Source organism: Bubalus kerabau, chromosome 6 (genome assembly GCF_029407905.1).
Source record: "Bubalus kerabau isolate K-KA32 ecotype Philippines breed swamp buffalo chromosome 6, PCC_UOA_SB_1v2, whole genome shotgun sequence".
Classification (NCBI taxonomy): Eukaryota; Metazoa; Chordata; class Mammalia; order Artiodactyla; family Bovidae; genus Bubalus; species Bubalus kerabau.
Window position 1 is genome coordinate 92,976,635 of NC_073629.1, and position 18,856 is coordinate 92,995,490.

The 18,856-nt window shown below is 47.5% G+C and overlaps 1 protein-coding gene across 1 annotated transcript in view; it reads left to right on the forward strand.

The window, feature by feature from the left end:
* Positions 1–263: 263 nt before the first annotated feature.
* GLIS1 (GLIS family zinc finger 1) overlaps positions 264–18,856 on the forward strand; it is a 264,245-nt gene continuing 245,652 nt past the window's right edge. Inside the window, exons 1-2 of the mRNA XM_055585833.1 lie at positions 264–356; positions 1,342–1,645. Coding sequence (XP_055441808.1) covers positions 1,384–1,645 — 262 coding nt within the window. The 5' untranslated portion in view covers positions 264–356; positions 1,342–1,383. The remainder of the gene's footprint in view (positions 357–1,341; positions 1,646–18,856) is intronic.

The window sequence follows — 18,856 nt, forward strand, 5'->3', positions numbered from 1 at the left end:
GCCCAGGCTCTGCAGCCCGCGGCGCCGCCCGGCGGGCTATCCCTGATAGGCAGCGGGCGGAGCGGGGCCCGAGCAGCACCCAGCGCCACCGGCCGCCGCCTGTCAAACACTCCGGCCTGCCTCGCGCGCGGCTGGCCCTGGCCCGCAGCCGTGGAGGCCCCGCCTTCGCGCCGCGATTGGCCTCGGCGGGGCGGCCGCAGCGCGTTAGTGGCTGGAGAGGCTGTCAGGCAGGCTGAGGCCCCGCCCCCACCTCCGGGATACCGCCCCGCTGGAAGCTGCGGCCGCTGGGGCTGCCGCGCCAGTGGAGGCGCGCCGAGCCGTGCGCCCCGTGAGCGAGCTGCAGCAGCCGCTGCGAGGTGAGTGGGGGCGAGGTGAGAGGGGGTGCGGCCCGCGGCCCGGGAAGGGGGAGGGCGCCCGGCCGACAGCCAAGGCTGGTGTCCCAGGATGGTGAATTGGGGAGTTTGGAGATTGCGCGGGGAGCACGAGGGGAAGGGAGAGTTTGGGGCCCCAGGTCCGTTTTCCAGGAGGGATGATGGAAGGCCCAAGGCTCTGTGGAGGGGCACCCAGCGCTCGCGCGTGGTGAGCGTGAGACTGCAGCTACTAGTGTTGCTGAGAGTCTGAGCTGGTGAGTGAAAGTAGAATGTATGGCACGTCTTGTCCCCGAGTGTGCATTTGCGGGGTGTGTTTGGTGTGCGTGGGAGCGGGAGTGCACGGGCTGTCGACTTTTTGCAGGTTTGCACGCGCGATCGGTTCGTTTTCTCCGCTGCGCGTGTGAGTGTGCGTCTCGGTGCGTGTATGGGTTCACGTTGCGGGAGTGAGAACACATCCCCCGACTCCCATTTTCGCAGCTTGTGTGGTGGTGGTATCTCAGAGGGTCTGTCCACGGGCCTGCGGGTGCGTAGTCGGCTGTCCCTGCGCTCAGCCGGATCCCAGAGCGCCCACGAGGCAAGGTGTGCAGCCCGTGACCCATTCCGAGTAGTCTCCGCGGCTTTGCCAGTACCCTGCTCCGGGAATCTCTGCCGTCAGCTCCGTGTCCCACTGGGTGACGCGCATAGGCGCTCTCCCTTCTCCAGGCCTCAGTTTCCCCTTCGTCCAAAGAGGACTGGATGGCGGCAGATTGGGTAGCTGGCCTTCCACTAGTCGGGGAAGGACATGCTAGATGTTCCTGCGCCCTGGAGGGGACTTTTCCGTGGATCAGGTAGGTTTGTCACGTTAGGGTGAGTGTGGTGGCGCTAAGGTGGAATAAACGGAGGGATGGTGACCTGCTCAAACATCGCCCCCTGGACCAGAAGGAGATCGCTCCGCTCATTCTGACGCGCCTGTGCTTTCTCCCCTCCGCAGAAGCCCGGCGAGACCCCCAGCGGTGCGCCCCGCCCCGGCGCCATGCACTGCGAAGTGGCAGAGGCGCACTCAGACAAGAGGCCGAAGGAGGCCCCCGGCGCTCCAGGTCCCGGCCGGGGGCCCGCTGGCCTCGGCCCGCACATGGCCTTCAGGGTCACCGTGAGCGGCGGGAGCTGCGGGGAGGGGGTTCCGCGTGACTTGCTGCCCCGGCCTCCCGCGCCACCGCGCGCCCACGACTTCCTCCGGCCCCGGAGTCCCCGAGACTACGGTCCGTCCAAGGCCTCCGCCACTGCCGCCGGGAAGGGTAAGTATGTCCCCGCCGACGTGCCTGGCCACGGGCGTGGAGAGATTTGGGTAGTCTGATTCCACGGCAGGCCTTTGTAGGAATCTTCCCAAGCACTTGGTAGAACTTTCTCCAGAGTTCATCAGTTTTCTCTCAAGTTGTTTGGGACTCGCTTGTCATTCTGAAACGGTGACTGTTTAGGAAGCACCTAATTTAAATTCAGTAAGCCTATCTGGGGGGGAGATGTGTGTTTAGAAAGCTCAGATTACATAATTTTGCTTCTGTATGTTTCTGATAAAAGTTGTGTGAAATTTGTCAAATCCTTATTATAAATTAGGATGAGTATCAACTCGAGTATGTCTGTCTCTGAACCTGCTAACGCATACTTTGAAGTATTCCAGTCTTCCTCAGTAACAAAAACCAGAAGCCTTCAGCCAGCCCCCTCTCCCCTTTTTGGGACCTCAGTTTCCCGATCTGTCAAGTAAGGAATTAATTATACCAGCTGATTTCTGGATTCCTGATGGAAAATTTTATGAATCTGTAGTCTAGCCTGAGTGAAGTCCTGACTTTAACAATGGCTGTTATGTACTTGATGCTTCAAAAGCATAGTCTTTGGTCAAAAGTTAGTTTGTAATACCCGTCCTCTACCCAGTGAGGCTGGTGGGTATAAGGTGCAGGCTCCAGTATAATTAATGGGTCAAAGTCAGTGATGAGGCTGGATTCTCATGAGCATGTTCTTCTCATCACAGTTAATTATTATTGAGCCATTATTTATAAGTTTCACACTGACAGATAATTAACCAGAAATTGGGGAAATTGTTGAGGCACTGTATCTTTCCCCTCATCTACTTTTTTTCCCTGGGAAAAAGCAAAGCTTTGGTTTTTTATTATTTCATTGTTTGGGACCTCTTGGTTCTATTTCTAGCTGATTCTTAAGGAAGACAAAAAGTTTGTTTAATGGCTTTATAGGCATCATTACTTTAGCATCAGTTGGCAAGTTAGAAATGGTAGGGTGGCTTACTTTTAGGGATGAGAGCGCCTTTAGGGTAAAAAAAAAAAAATCTCTCTAATTCAAAGACTGGTAAAGTGAAATAAACATAAATACTTTTTGCTTTTTAATGAAAATACCTAACTTTGTAGGAGAGCACTATTTCTTGTCTGTTGTTTTAAATTCAGTCTCTTCTCCAAGAGATAGAGGTCATTTGTAAAGGATATAGAGGAAAACGCTTTAGCGTATTATTGTTGGAATAGGCACATGAGATTCCCTTTTACTAGGAAGAGAGGAAGGCTGTGCAGCAAGACATGAGTAATATTTGCAGCCTGGAGCTCCCTCACTTGCCCCCCTCCTGTAGACAATCCTCCCTTAAATAGATACCCTCTTGCAACATTTTGTGTTTAAAAAAAAAATAGCTGTCAACTGAAGACCTCAGTTCTCTGCAGACCTAATAAATTGCTCTCCCAAACATAGCCTTTGTTCCAAGCCCTGGTTAGAGACCTTTCATGTGGATGCTTTCGTTGTGTGCAACTTTCTGACATCCAAAGCTGTGGTTAGAGACTTTTCATGTGTATGCATTAGTTATGTACAATCTTCTGACGTCCATTCTCCTAAACCCCAATTATTTTTATCCGCATGCCCCCAATGTCTAAAATATGAGATCTTTAAATCAGAATTGTGTTTGGAAAGGGCAGAGGAGGGTAAAAGAATGGGAGGAAGCACCTCTTTCTTTGTACCTTAAGATGGTTGTACTGATTAAGCTTTTTGTAAGAGGCTTCTGTTTTCTTCACAGCCTCCAGTGAGGCTGGTGGGGGGGTCAGATTTGTTATACCCATTTAAAAGATGAGGAAACTGAGGCCTGCTGGGTGGGGGTCTCTGGCCAGCCCATAGCTTATGGACCTAGGCTTGAAGAGGCTTCTGACTCGGCTTCTGTCTTTCTAGGCAATTTTTTCCCCTGTAGTCAAGCTACACAGTGGCCTGAGAGAAAATCAGAGCTGGGCAACCTTCTCAAACAGGCCATAAAAGAAACCTTCTTGCTGCCCCTGTTCCCACACAGATACTCCCTAGGCCTTATAACCCTTTGAATATTTGGTGTCTAGCTCCAAGTCTCAGGCTTACTGGAAACAGAAGACAAGAATACCAACTGAAAAATATTTATTGACCATGCTGGAAATTTTAAGACCCTGCCACCTAGGATCCGTGGGACTAGGGGAAGTTATTTCCTTCTCTGAGCCTTAGTTTCCTCATTTGTAAATCTACCGTGAGACAGAAAGACTGAGGAGAGTATTAGTGATATACGGTGTCAAAGGGCCACCTCAGTGCCTGGTTATTTTGGAGATGGCTCTTGTGATGTGTTTAACGTTCTCAACCGCTGGTTTTTCATTTGCACGAGAGGTAATAATACTTCCTTCCCAAGGGAAAATGAAACAGTTGTAAGAATATAAACTAAAAAGGAAGAAGGGTTTGCGTTTATTAATTCGTGTAGGGCACTGTTATGGTCAGCTCTATTTGAGACAAAGAGGGTAGGGCGAGGAGGGAGAAAGGTTTGATTTTTTTTTAATTGTTGACTTTCACGACTTTTAACTGGTGTCCTAGCCAGAGAAGCTGAGAGGAGCCAAGCTTCAGGTCTTTTGTGGCCAGTGCTTCCCTGGTGAGCGGAGAGACGACAGTATTGCTTGGTTTGGAATCAGGTTTCAGATGCTCTGCCTTCTTGTTTCTCGGACAGACCCTAAACTGAGGCGGAGCGTGAGCTCTCGAACCCAGCAGCTTATCCGTAAATGTCAGGGTCCTCTGCATTTCCAGATCTGGAGTCAGGAGGCCCTGGGGATGGTGCAACGTCATGGACTAACATTGTCATCATTTACAATAAGAATCACGATCTGTTTATGGCAGAGTCCCGTTTATCCAGATTCCAAACAGCTGAAAAGGCCAAATTACCAGATGCTGCGCTTTTTCTTTCTTTTTATTAAACACCCAACACTCCGCTTGTGGAAGTTCTGACAAGGAAAGAAGGTAAACATCTGGACTTTATGGAGGCGGTCAGCTCTGTGCCGCTGACTTGGTGAAGCTTGCTCTCTGGGCACAGGGCTTCACAGTTTTCAGCGTGTGTCCCGCACACGTTCTTTCATCAGCCTTCATGCCAGCTGAGCCCTGCCTACCTTGTGGGCTGTTCTGAGGGGACAGATGTAAAAGCTCTTTGCAGTTTGTATCTGCAGGCAGATTCTGGCTCTTACTACTGTGATTCCCATTTTATTGATGAAGACATTCAGGTTCAAGGATGTGCTTAAGGCTACAGACAGTAAGTGGCAGTTTCTAAGGCTTCCCATTCCACAACTAGTGCCTTATATGTGTGTGTGTTGGTGGCTGAGAGCTGGCGTTCATGACGGCTTCCCAAGCGTTCCCAGAGAATTTAAACTATTTTTGCTGTTGGTATTTCTTCTGTCTCGAATCTTCGGAATTTGGTAACGAGTATCTGTGCCATCGTTAGAAAACTTCTTAGTTTACCAAATGATTCTGTTTGACCAGAATTGCTGCTCTCAGACCAAACCAGATAATTCTCAGCAACTCACTGGACCCTTTTCACTGTGTGCTGAGACTGGACACATCCTAGCAAATAAAAAGGAGGCTGATGATCATGACAAATGTGGACCCTGCCGTTAGTTAACAGCTATCATACTGTGGCTAAAAATTCCCAAAGCAGTCAATCTTGTAACTTAAAGAAAAAGTATATGTATTTTTTCTTTAAAAATGAAAACAAAGAAGGACTGCAGTTGTAGGTTGTGAGCAGGCGCATTAGGGACTGGAGGTGGAGAGTAAAGACATAACGGTTTTGGTTGGCATTACCTTGTAGAGTTTCTTCATTTGAATCAAAAGCCACTGTGATGTTCTGGGGAGATTTTGGAGAGGCCAGCACATCCATAATAGAAAGGTATGAGTTATTTTGAAAGCATTTACCCCCTCCGGCTCTAGTGGGCAATTTGCTTGCATTTCATCCATTTTAAAGTGCTGGTCCTGCGATCCGGAAATAATCAGATCCAAATTTCTTCAGTGCTTGAGGTTTCAAATAAGGGGGAGAAAAACCTGCTGGCCAAATGTCAGGCTCAGTGAGACAAAGAGAAACATGTATGTGTGTGGGTACACAAATAAGATAGGAACATGTTGCGTCTACAGTCATAAGAATTATGTATCCGACAAATCTTTTATAGACATGTAGTGGAAATACAACTCCCAAAGATTCCCAAAGAATCTTGGGTGGCTAGAATTTCTCTTCCCTTTTTGCCTCCCAAGCTCTGTAGAAGCTGCTAAGACCCGGCGTGCAAAATGGAAAGGGAACCAGCACGTGAGATCGTAACTTAGGCTTCCTTATTGCGGACTCGTTTACCTGTAGTGCTTAGGCTGGGCTGAGGTCTCAGGACTGCCTTAGCTGCGGAATTATATCCATAGGCTGTGTTGCTCCACCTCTGATTAAAAAACGTGTTTCTTTATACACCATGGTTTTCCTTCACACATCTTCTCCTTCAGAAAACACCCAAAACTCACCCCATCTTTAAGTTCTTCATCTCCCTGCGTTACAGTTGCGTGAGAAGCTAAGTGAGCCAGCACGCTTATTTTTACAGTGCGTTAAAATCCCATTACAGGCATAAGTGCACAATGAATCATTTAAAAAAATATATTCTTATGTTCTTTGTTCTGAATGTTGCATAATTATCATCATTTTCTTCGGTTTTATTTTGTGGAGTTTGGCAAACATCCTAGAAAAGGGGAGAAACTAAAGTTTGGAATGGGGTTTTCCATCCTTTTTTGGATAGGAATAGGAAAAAAAAAAACCAAACAAATAAATACCAACTTTATTTGTAAATGGACCAGTCACTAACTGGGACTTTTGCATAGGGAGGATAATTTCCCTTCTTTCTCTCAATTTTCCTAGAAAAGAATTCTCTGTTTTGAAGCTGATATGGTTGTACTTCAACAACTTCACCTTATATCTATGATTATATTCAAAGTTAAATTAGACTGTGTGGTTTGCTAATTTTTTTTCCTAATACAGATTTTAGTTGCAGTTAATTTGGACCTGAAGACTTGTGTTGTTTCTTCTGGTAGGGGGTAGTTTATTTTTTGTGTTTAAAGAAACAAAGACATTCAGTTCAAGGGGGAGAAGAAATGAAACAAATTCTGCCCTGGGCTTTAAAAAATTCAACTGCAACATGCAGAAAGCCCAGCTGTGATACTAGGGCCAGGAAAAAAGAGCAAACTCCTGAAATATTTGTGCTGCTCGCCTTCCCTGTGCTAATGATTCTAGCAGTTTAAAAACGGACTTCTTGTTTATCAACAGCCGCTGCCCGACTTAATAGTTTACAATGAAAAAAAAAAATGCTTTCAGCATTAGAAGCAAAGTCCGGGACTGATAGCTGAGTTACTGAGTTAAGGGAAGCAGAAAGAGTGGGGTGGGGGGGAAGTTTTGTGGCTGCTTTGGTGTCCTAAAGCCTTATAAGAAACTGAAAGAAAACAGAGGCCTGGGATGGGATGGGGTGGAAAAAATACAACCCTGACCCAGTGGTCTTTTAGTTTAAAGTCACTTGAAGCATCTGTTTTCTTCTTTTCTCCGTCATCCCCTTAACTCTAAAGGGTTATTCCTTCCGAAGGTTTCCGGTGGGTCGAGGCGGATTGTGTTAGCATTACGAGCTGTGTTTTTAAAGTCAGCATTTGAGTCAGATGCACTGAGAGGAGCCTTCAGTCCGTTCACTGAATAATGCATTTCCTGTATGGCCTGAATTTTTTTGGTGGTTATGGTTAGCCCTGTCTGGAGCAAACACACACACCATTGTACAGACTCAATGCATGTGGGCCCAGCCCTTGGCTCTGAGCCTTGGTTTCCCCATCTGTAAAATGGGAAGCACTTGGTTGGGATGACCTGTAGTCCCTTCCTGCTCCGTTGCTCAAGGATTCCTTGTGAACTCGGCTGGGGCAGTTCGGAAGGATATAGAGTACAGAAAAAGGTCTGGTTCTCAACTTGACCTCTTCTTGGAACTCTTGACTCCTGAAGCTGACTACAGAAGGAACCAGAAGAGGAAGAGATGTCAACTAACCTTTACTGAGCACCTACTCTGTGCCAGGTCAAGCAGTTCGTAGCTGTCATTGCATTTAATAAAGCCCAATAACCCTATGAGAAAAGGAGGCATTGTTCTGAATTTACAGATCAGGGAAATGAGGCTTGGAAAAGTTGAGCAATTTGTCTAAACAGTGAGCTCCGTATTAAATTTGCAGTGACTCACTGCACAGAAAGTAGATAGTAGAGCCTGGGATTTGAACCCAGCTCTGTCTGACAGCAAAGCCGGCGCTTTCGCCCTGAAGCAGGGATCCTCAGCCTCCGGGATCTAACACCTGATGATCTGAGGTGGAGCTGATGTAATAATAGAATAATATGCACAATAAATGTGATGCGCTTGAATCATCGCCAAACCACCCCGCGTTTCTCCTGGTCCGTGGAAAAATCATCTTCCACGAGACAGGTCCCTGGTGCCGGAAAGGTCGGGGACTGCTACTCTAGAGCACAGAGCTCTCAACTACAGCTTTTAAAACCCATGCAGCAGCTAAGAGTCGCAGTGGCTCTAGCGTGTGTCTCTGAACCCTGGGGGACAGCAGTGGAAGGCCACAGGCAGGTACAGACAACCAGTCCTTGGGCAGACTGCAGTCTCAGCTCACAGGCTGAGGTGTGACTTTAAGGGGAGACTCTGCCTCCACTGGGGCTCTCCCCACTACTCTCTGCTGCAGAAATGGGGAAAGGACAGTGGTTCCCAGTTGTGACATGGGGGTCCTCAGGCAAGGAGCCTGAGACTGGAGGCCCTGGAAGCAGACCCCTCTCAGAAGCAGCATACACACACCCCACTGGTTACTGCAGGTTCGAGTCCCCATTTGAGCCTGTCATACGGTGGGAGCTCTGTTGCCCAGGCCCTGGCTGTGATCCCCCTTCTGCTGGTAATGAAGACTTCTGTTTGAAGAGAATTCCTCATGATCCCACTACACTTGGTGTGTAGAATGCATGCTTCACTGGGCATGATGGCTGGAGATCTATTAACTAATTATTTCTTATTAAACGCCTGGTGGGATGAAGAAAGGCTTGTGGGGGAGAGCAAGCCAGGGATCAGAGCGAACTAGAGTTTGTGGGAAATGGGTCTTTTGTGTCAAATGATGAATGAGTCAAATGCCCCTCTCTGGAAGGAGGAGGTCCCACTGCTGGCTTGGGTCTGTGGCCTTGCACGGGGGTGTGTATGTGTTTGTGAGAATATATGTGAATGTGGACATTCTCAAGGGGTCATATTTTTTCTGAAGTGGAAATTGTAGGAGGCTTTCGGCTTGCCCAAAGCTCCTTTGCCTTTAGATGTTGACCCCGCGTCTGAAAGCGAGAGCCGGAAGAGGTGTCAAGGATGGCCTGGTTGCCTGTGTCTCAGCCTCTTCCTATTTATGTCTTTTTTAGCAACCGGATTACTCTCTTAGATGTTGTTGCTTTTGTTTTTAAGTAACAGGTTTGATGGCAAAGCTTTAGCAAGAAACCAGGGAGTATTATAAACTCAGCTTTAAAAACACAGATCCCATTTGCTGTTTTAAGCTCTCCGGAGGGCTGGAGATTGGGTTTATTTTGGAACGTTGTTGGACTATATGAATTACTTCTCTGAGGCTTGGGTATTTAATACCTAATAGAAGTTTGTATAAGAGTTGATGATGTATTTTGCCGACTTTCCAACCCTGTAAATAAATTACACGTGCCGGCAGAGGCTGCCAGGATCCACTGTGTCAATTGAAGCTTAATTTTTATCCCAAACCACTTAATACTTTTGTCCTAGTGAGTAGAGAAAGTTCCCCGGGGTTTTGCCCAGCAGTGGGCCTGTTCCAAGACATAGACGGCTTCACCAGCCTGTGAATCGGGCTCTGTGGATTCACCGATCTTGACACAGTTTTCAGTGGTTAAGTAGCTTCAACCCTCTCAAGTCCAACCCTCCAGGCAGAGAATGATAATATAATTTTAAGTGTATCGTAAAAATGAAACCCAATCGCTTCCACTCCCCAAACCTGTCTCGCTCCCCTTCTCTCTGGAGAGAACGGCTGTAATTGTGTGTTTAATCTCAAGACCGCCCGTGCATTTTATCTAATTTGAGTGCAAAGCCCAGGTAATAACGTTGGCATTTCCAACGCGAAACAAAATAGGGTTTCTAATTTGGAGACACTATTAAATATTTCATGCTTCAACCAAACTCAATTCTTTTTTCCTATAATAAGTTTAAATATTAATTCTCTGGAATGTCAGATGCCTAAAGCTAGGCATTTAGTGATCTGCAGTTTCAAGTATCTCGAAGAAGGTTTATGAAACAGGATATTTCACTGGGAGGGATGAGTAGTGTGTTTCAGAGATATCTGAATTCAAGGCAGCGTCTTCTGATTTACTTTTTAAAGAGAAAAGGTCATAAAATAAGTTGCTTTATGTGCTGAAGGATTAAGTGGCTTAGGCTGAAATAACAGCAGGGACTTTACTGTTTTTCCCCCGTTATATTTTAACAATGCTTTTTGGGGGGAGGGGGTGGGTCATTTTCCCGCCTGCTTGTCTCCTCCCCCTCCCAACCAGATGGCTTTAATTCTAACCAAATCCCACGCTGAGGCCAAATGATTGATCAAACAGTCATTTGTACTTACGTAGCTCTCTTTGTGAGAATGTCTCTGCATTGGGGCTTTTGGCTGGGCTCAGCTCATCTTTGGGACTTCAGATGGTTGATTTCTAGCCTGGAGAGGTGGAGGTATAGGTGTGGGTGGAGGGCAAAATTCCCAGACCTTCAATCCCCAAAGAGTTCCTTGCTTAAAGCCTTCTTGTTACTTCCCATCCCTGACAGCAGGGTATCCCAAGTTTTCTGAACATAAGGACAAAAATCTATCCCCTATGATAGCTGTTATATTTTTTATCTACTGGTGGAAAAGATACCTGGAGGTTACTAGTTTTAAGGGCTATTTTAAAGAGATTTGTATTTTATCAACCACTCACATATCTGTAGTGATATCGGTTTGTTCTAGAGATAGTCTTTGGCACATGCTTTCACGGTCTTCCCTGAAATTATATCTTGGCTTGTAGATTAAGTAAGTAAAGTCGCTCAGTCGTGTCCGACTCTTTGCGACCCCATGGACTGTAGACTACCAGGCTCCTCAGTCCATGGAATTTTCCAGGTAAGAGTACTGGAGTGGGGTACCATTGCCTTCTCCATGGCTTATAGATTAGCAGCTAGTTGACTGAAGGAAAAATCTGAGCACCTTGGTCTGGTGTTCAAAGCCTTCCGGCCAATCCAGTTCCATCTCTTCCTTTTTTTTTTTTTTTAAAGGAAATGAATTTATTTATTTTTAAATTAATTCATTTGGCTGCATCGGGTCTTTGTTGCTTCATTGCATCAGGGGAACCTTTTGTGGCGCACGGACTCTCTACTTGTGGTCTGTGAGCTCGGTAGTTGCAATACTCACACTTAGCTGCCCTGAGGCTTGTGGGACCTCAGTTCCCTGACCAGGGATTGAACTTGCATCCCCTGCATTGGAAGGCGGATTCTTAACCACCAGACCACCAGGAAGTTTACCATCTCTTCCTAACGTCTTATTTGCTTGTCCTTCAGCAGCATCAGCAGAGAAGGCAATGGCACCCCACTCCAGTACTCTTGCCTGGAAAATCCCATGGACGGAGGAGCCTGGTAGGCTCCAGTCCATGGGGTCGCTAAGAGTCGGACACGACTGAGCGACTTCACTTTCACTTTTCACTTTCATGCGTTGGAGAAGGAAATGACAACCCACTCCAGTGTTCTTGCCTGGAGAATCCCAGGGACGGGGGAGCCTGGTGGGCTGTCGTCTATGGGGTCGCACAGAGTCGGACACGACTGAAGTGACTTAGCAGCAGCAGATCGAGGAGCTGCGGAGAAGGCAATGGCACCCCACTCCAGTACTCTTGCCTGGAAAATCCCATGGATGGAGGAGCCTGGTGGGCTGCAGTCCATGGGGTCGCTAAGAGTCGGACACAACTGAGAGACTTCACTTTCATGCATTGGAGAAGGAAATGGCCACCCACTCCAGTGTTCTTGCCTGGAGAATCCCAGGGACAGAGGAGCCTAGTGGGCTACCGTCTATGGGGTCACACAGAGTCGGACATGACTGAAGCGACTTAGCAGCAGCAGCAGCATCAGACTTTTCTTTATGAAGCTTCGAATCTGGAATTTTCTCTTTATGTGTCCTTCTGTCCTTACACACTGTGAGCTTATTTTTATTCATTTGTGTGCCTCTTTAAATCATTTTTAGAATATAAAATAGTTAATATTCAAATATCTATCTTTGTAGCCTTATGTCTAGCACCTTGTCTCACAAATACGTATCTGAGAAGGATATAGGGTGCTGGTTGGGGCTGTAATGTAGAACCAGACCACTAGGTTTGAACTCTGGTTTTAGGTACCAACTTGGGGATCTTGGGCAAGTTATTAAGCTCTTTGGGTCTCAATATTCTTATCTGTAAAATGGGAATAATAGTTGTAATGGTCTCAAAAGATTTTTATGTGAATGAAATGAGTTAATACTTGTATATGTAAAAGTGCTTAAATACAGAGACTGGCACATGGTCAGATGCTCAATTAATGTTGGAATTTTATTGTTATTGCTGTTATGCAAACGTTTGATAAACCAAATCTCCTGGAAGGGCCTTCCTTCCCTTCCTTTTCACTGGTCTGACTCCTACTTAATCTTAAGACGCAGCTCAGATGCCACCTCTTTCTGGAAGCTTTCCTGTTCTCCCACAGCCTGGTGATGCTAGGCCTCTGGCACCCACAACCCTCTCCTTCCTTCATCTGTAGCACAGGACATGTCCTGTGGCAATTTTCTATTTACCTACTGTGTCCTTGAGGGCAGGGCAGAGTCTCATTATTCCTGCACCCCTGTGCCTAGCACAGGGCCTGGATCAAAGTGGATGTCAAGGAAGTTTGGGAATGGAGTCCAGTCCAGTCTCTGCCCTCAAGGAGCTTGTCACCATGAAAGGAGAAGTTTGATGTCTTTGTTTCTCCTACAAGTTTGAACATATAGTAAGCTCTTGGCACATGCGAAACTCCAGTAGGTGTACAAGGAGTTCTCACATGCAGAAACAGCCCTGTTTTCTTTCCACACGGTCTTGGGGCTTTTCACTGTGAGATCTGCGCTGCTCTTCTGGGTCACATTTGTTGGGCAAGTCTTCTCCTCTGTCTGGGCCTCCCTTTCCTCTCCTTTCTGGGAGGAGTTGGCTTCCATGGTCACAGACCCTTGTAGGCTGTGGCCAGGCGGAGTGGTGTCAGGTAGAAGAGTAAGGGGCCAAATGCTGTCCTGCAGTGACTGGCCTGGATTGTAGGCACTCCCTGCCACATACCTGCCCTCCCTTCTAAGCAGAGTCCCAGGTGCTTTCAAGAGTGTCTCATCCTGTGGTTTGCTGCTGCTGCTGCTAAGTCGCTTCAGTCGTGTCCGACTCTGTGCGACCCCATAGACGGCAGTCCACCAGGCTCCTCTGTCCCTGGGATTCTCCAGGCAAGAACACTGGAGTGGGTTGCCATTTCCTTCTCCAATGCATGAAAGTGAAAAGTGAAAGTGAAGTCGCTTAGCCATGTCCGACTCTAGCGACCCCATGGACTGCAGCCTACCAGGCTCCTCCATCCATGGGATTTTCTAGGCAAGAGTACTGGAGTGGGGTGCCATTGCCTTCTCCCATCCTGAGGTTTAAAGAGCAGTTATTGGTGGTTGCAACACATCTGACTCAGATTTCTCTAAGATGAAGAAGAACCTTGGAAATGAGAACCAGGAGCCAGCACTCAGTTGCCCTGCTGGGGTGGAGATGGCTGTATACACCCTGATCCCCACTCCACGACAGGCTTAGATGGACCGCAGGGATTGTGTTGGCTTCCTGGCTCCTCTCTGGGTACTGTAGTGGTTTGAGCTTGTAAACTGTAGAGCTCTGCCCAAATCGTTATTATTCATTCCATCCCCCTATGAACAGATGGGAAGACTAAGGTTCAGAGAGGTCATATGACTTGCACAAAGGTGGTCACATGGCTTTTGGAGTCAGAACTGAGTTCAGACCTCAACTATACCATTTGCTGGACCTTGGGCAAGTTCACTGGACTCTGAGCCCCCATTTTCTTCATTTGTGAAATGAAGATAAAGTCTATCTCATAGAGTTGATGAGGGGATTAAGGTGAGGATTAAGTAATGAGTCTGTAGAGCACCTAGCTCAGGGGCTGGCACGTAGTAGGTATGTGACAAAGGTGAGCTGTTATTTTTGCTCTTACTGAGTGGCAGAGCTGGGCCTAGGTCCCCAAGCCTGACTTGGTCTGATGGTGTTTCTCCTCTATGTCTCAGTACCCCACCCCCTTATTTTGATGTTTTGTTCTTTCTTTCTTTCTTTTTTTAAAAAATATTTTATTCATTTACTTGTTTGGCTGTGCTGGGTCTTAGTTGCGGGATCTAGTTCCCTGGCCAGGGATCGAAACCAGGGCCCCTGTGTTGGGAGCTTGGAGTCTTAACCTAGCCACTGAACCGCCAAGGAAGCCCTGATTTTGTTCTTTCTTTCTTTCTATTTATTTATTTATTTGGAAAAATTAAAGAACAAGGACTTCAGGGTTTCAGAGACTGAGACCTAATCTCAGTGCGGGAGTTCACAGATCTGACTGGCTGGCATCTTGACTTCACTTAGGGTTGGAGGAAGGTTAGGAGCTGTCCACCTCCCTTGCCCAGGTGGGCGTGGGCTGCATCAGCACAATTATCTGACAAGTCCCGGCCCTGGGGTCAGTCCAGAACATTCATTCAAGCTGCAGTGGCTCTGGTATCTGGCAGGAGTGGGTGTTTCTGGGGTGGGTCAGGAGGTACAGACCTCCCTCCCCCTGTCCCTGGTTAGTTGGGTTGGGAGTTGCCTTCAAACTCTAATATCCAGCTGAATTCCCTTGCTTCTACCTCTTACACTTAAGATGGTGCCCCTTTTCTCCTCCCACATCCCCACACTGGTGGGGCTCTTCAGCCCTGGGGAGGCTTCAATTTGTTGGGCCCCGCTTGAGCAGATATTCTGTGAAGCCACTTACTCCTTGTGAAGTATCATCACCCCCATTTTACAGATGAGAAAAACTAAGGCTGAATGACCTGCCCAAAATTCTAGAGCTGTTGAGTGGTAGCTGCAGGCCTGACTCCAAGACCCTGCCCTTTCTCACACCTTGCCTCCTCTCTGGACCTTCCCCCAGGTCCTCTAAACTTGAATGCCTTGGCTCCAATCTTCCCCATTCATCACAGTTGAGAAACTGCCTCCTCCAGCCAGAATTACTGTTTCTCTCCTTCATCTTCTGCTGCCCTTTGTCAGTTTTCTCCCATTGAATAGTCAGCTTTTATGGATGCTTCCTCCCCAACGAGACTGTGAGCTCTGTGGAGCAGGGTCTGTAATAACTGCATCTCCGACTTGCAGGAGGAGTGTGGACCAGAGAAGAGAATGAATGCAGGTCCCCAGAGGAATTAATCTGTCCTTCTGCAGTCAACATGTGGCTTCCTGGGCAATTCCCCAAGCAGATTTTCAGGACAGCAACCCAGAGTGGCTCTGTATGTCTGAGCCTTGGACAGTGATCTCTGTCTGGCCAATTGTCAGGTGCACAGGGAATGAAGTATTGGCTTTATCCAGGTGGCTTGATGGCAAAGAATCTGCCTGCCAATGCAGGAGACGGAGGAAATGTGAGTTCAATCCCTGGGTCGGGAAGATCCCCTTGAGGAGGGCATGGCAACCCACTCCAATATTCTTGCTTGAAGAATCCCATGGACAGAGGACCTTGGTGGGCTACAGTCCATGGGGTCACAAGGAGTCAGATACGACTGAGCACCCACACAGGTGACAAAGTATCCTGAAAACAGATGGGCTGTAATCCCGGTTTGGTTGTTGCTTTGTCTGTTCATCAGTATATTGAATGGCTACTATGTCCCAGGTATTGATTGGGCCCTGGGACACCATCGTGGTCTAACACACAGAGCCCTTACCTGCACTGAGCTCGAAGTCAGCAGGGCAAGACGACAGTGTGTGCAGGTTCCCTCCCAGCCTGGCCAGGTCTCCAGTCCTCATCTGTGTGACTTCACCAACTCATCATCTGGCTCACTGTCCTCAGCAGACTTCTGAGCTCCAGACAGTCTGAGACCTGCGACCTTGGATGATCTCACAGAACCTTGGTTTGCCAGCTTAAAAGATGGAAATATTTGCTAGCTAGCTCCCTTGCAAGCCTAGTGTGAGAATCTGAGGACGGGCGGGAACATGGGTGTGCAGAGCAGCCTTCTGCTCTGGACACTGGTGGTGGAGCCACACGGATTACCCAGTCCTGGGGTTGGGGACACCTTTGCTAGCTCTTTTCCTGCACCTGTTGCTAGTCCCTTCTTGCATAAGCTTTTTCTTGGAGGGAATACCCTCTCTTCTTATCTCTGGCGATAAAAAAGGCCAGAGTTTACCTTTTGCAACCCCTTCAGAGTCTTTCCTCTCCCAGACCCACACCCTTCCCTTCTCACTCATCTCAGTCTTTTATTCTCTCAATGACTCTGGCTGCTTTGTACCCAGAATACAGTAGAGCTGTTGGCCAGGGAGCTATGGAGACAAGTAGGTTCCCGTTGTGTGATATCAGCCAGGTAGGTGCAGGCTTGGAGGTGGTTGGGGACCTTCTTTCTCTTCCCCCTCCTCATTTTCAGTATCTTGCCATGATCATCTTTTGAGTGCTATAAGATGTTGGGTCATCTCTCTTTTTTAAAATGGATCATCTCTGTAATCTTATAATTATCCTGTATGTAAGCATTCGTATGGAAGAATTTATGGCTATTTAAATTAATTTACAATTAAATAAAAGAGACTACTGGCAACATTTCAGTGCTCAGTGGCTTTCACTACCCGTGTGGCTAGTGGCTACCATGTGTGTGTGCTGCGTGCTTAGTCGTTCAGTCGTGTCCAACTCTTTGTGACCCCATGGACTGTAGCCTACCAGGCTCCTCTGTCCATGGACTTCTCCAGGCAAGAATACTAGGGTGGGTTACCATGCCCTCCTCCAGGGGATCTTCCCCACCCAGGAATCAAACCCTCATCTCTTGTGTCTCCTGCATTGGCAGGCAGGTTCTTTTTCACTATGGCCACCTGGTAAGCCCAGTGGCTACCCTATTGGACAGCAAATATAGGACATTTCCATCACCAGAGAAAGTTCGGTTGGATAGTGCTAGTTTAGAGTATCTTTCTTTAATTTATTCATTTGTTCAGCAAACATTTCCTAGAACCCTATCATATGCTAGGTTCTCTGTTAGACTCTGGAGAAGTGGGTATAACCCAAGCTCAGCATCAGCTTTGGGAGCATCCAGTCAAGAGGACAGGCAGATGAACGTAACAGCTTGGAGGTGGGGCCAGCATGTTGGTTACCAGGCCTGGCTCCTACTGAGGATGCAGACATGAATCCTAGGGTCTGCTGGCTCTCAGAGAGCTCACAGGCTAGCACTGACAAGAGAGAGATCAGGGCAGCCTTCCTGGAAAAGTAGTGTTTGAATGGCCCGTCTGTAGTGGGTGTGTTCTGCTGATTCCCCAGGAAGCAGTCCAGAGAGGGCAGGTGGTTCATGCAAGTACACCTCTGAAGCTGGAATCATGCACATGGCCCCCTGATGACATCTTGTATAGATGTTTAGATAGGAATCACCCCTGTTGTTGCTCAGTCGCCCAGTCGCGTCCGACTCTTTTCAACCTCATATACTGTAGCACCCCAGGCCTTTCAGTCTCTCAACATCTCCTGAAGTTTGCCCAATTTCATGTCCATTGCATTGCTGATGCCATCTAGCCATCTCATCCTCTGATGACCAGTCCCTTCTGCTTCTGCCCTCAATCTTTCCCAGCATCAGGGATTTTTTCAATGAATCAGCTGTTTGCATCAGATGACCAAAATACTGGAATTTCAGCTTGAGCATCAGTCCTCCCAATGAATGAACGTTCTGGATTGATTTCCCTTAAGATTGACTGGTTTGATCTCCTTGCTGTCCAAGGGACTCTCAGGAGACTTCTCCAGCACCACAGTTCTACAGCATCAATTCTTTGGCACTCCAACATTTTTTTTACAGTCCAGCTCTCATTAACTTCCAGCCAATTACTTGATCTTACTCCTCATCCTTCTTTGGGAAGTGGCTGAAGTGGTAAAGATACAGATATAGATTTAAAGATACCTTTTAAAGGTAATTTAATAATTTTTATTTTTCTCACTTGTGTCAGAAGTGTATACTTATTGTAGAAAATTTGGAAATTATAAGATGTGTGCATACATGCTCAGTCACTCAGTTGGATCTGACTCTCTGTGATCCCATGGACTGTAGCTTACCAGGCTCCTCTGTCCTTGGGATTTCCCAGCAAGAATACTGGAGTGGGTTGCTGTTGCCTACACCAGGGGATCTTCCCCCACCCAGGGACTGAACCCCAGTCTCCTGTGTCTCCTGCATTGACAGGTAGATTCTTTACCAGTGGACCACCATCAGATCAGATCAGTCGCTCAGTCGTGTCCGACTCTTTGCCACCCCATGAATCCCAGCACACCAGGCATCCCTGTCCATCACCAACTCCCGGAGTTCACTCAGACTCACGTCCATTGAGTCAGTGATGCCATCCAACCATCTCATCCTCTGTCGTCCCCTTCTCCTCTTGCCCCCAATCCCTCCCAGCATCAGAGTCTTTTCTAATGAGTCAACTCTTCCCATGAGGTGGCCAAAGTACTGGAATTTCAGCTTTAGCATCATTCCTTCCAAAGAAATCCCAGGGCTGATCTCCTTCAGAATGGACTGGTTGGATCTCCTTGCAGTCCAAGGGACTCTCAAGAGTCTTCTCCAACACCACAGTTCAAAAGTATCAATTCTTCGGCGCTAAGCCTTCTTCACAGTCCAACTCTCACATCCATACATGACCACAGGAAAAACCATAGCCTTGACTAGACGGACCTTTGTTGGCAAAGTATGTCTCTGCTTTTCAATATGCTATCTAGGTTGGTCATAACTTTCCTTCCAAGGAGTAAGCGTCTTTTAATTTCATGGCTGCAGTCACCATCTGCAGTGATTTTGGAGCCCAGAAAAATAAAGTCTGACACTGTTTCCACTGTTTCCCCATCTATTTCCCATGAAGTGATGGGACTGGATGCCATGATCTTAGTTTTCTGAATGTTGAGCTTTAAGCTAACTTTTTCACTCTC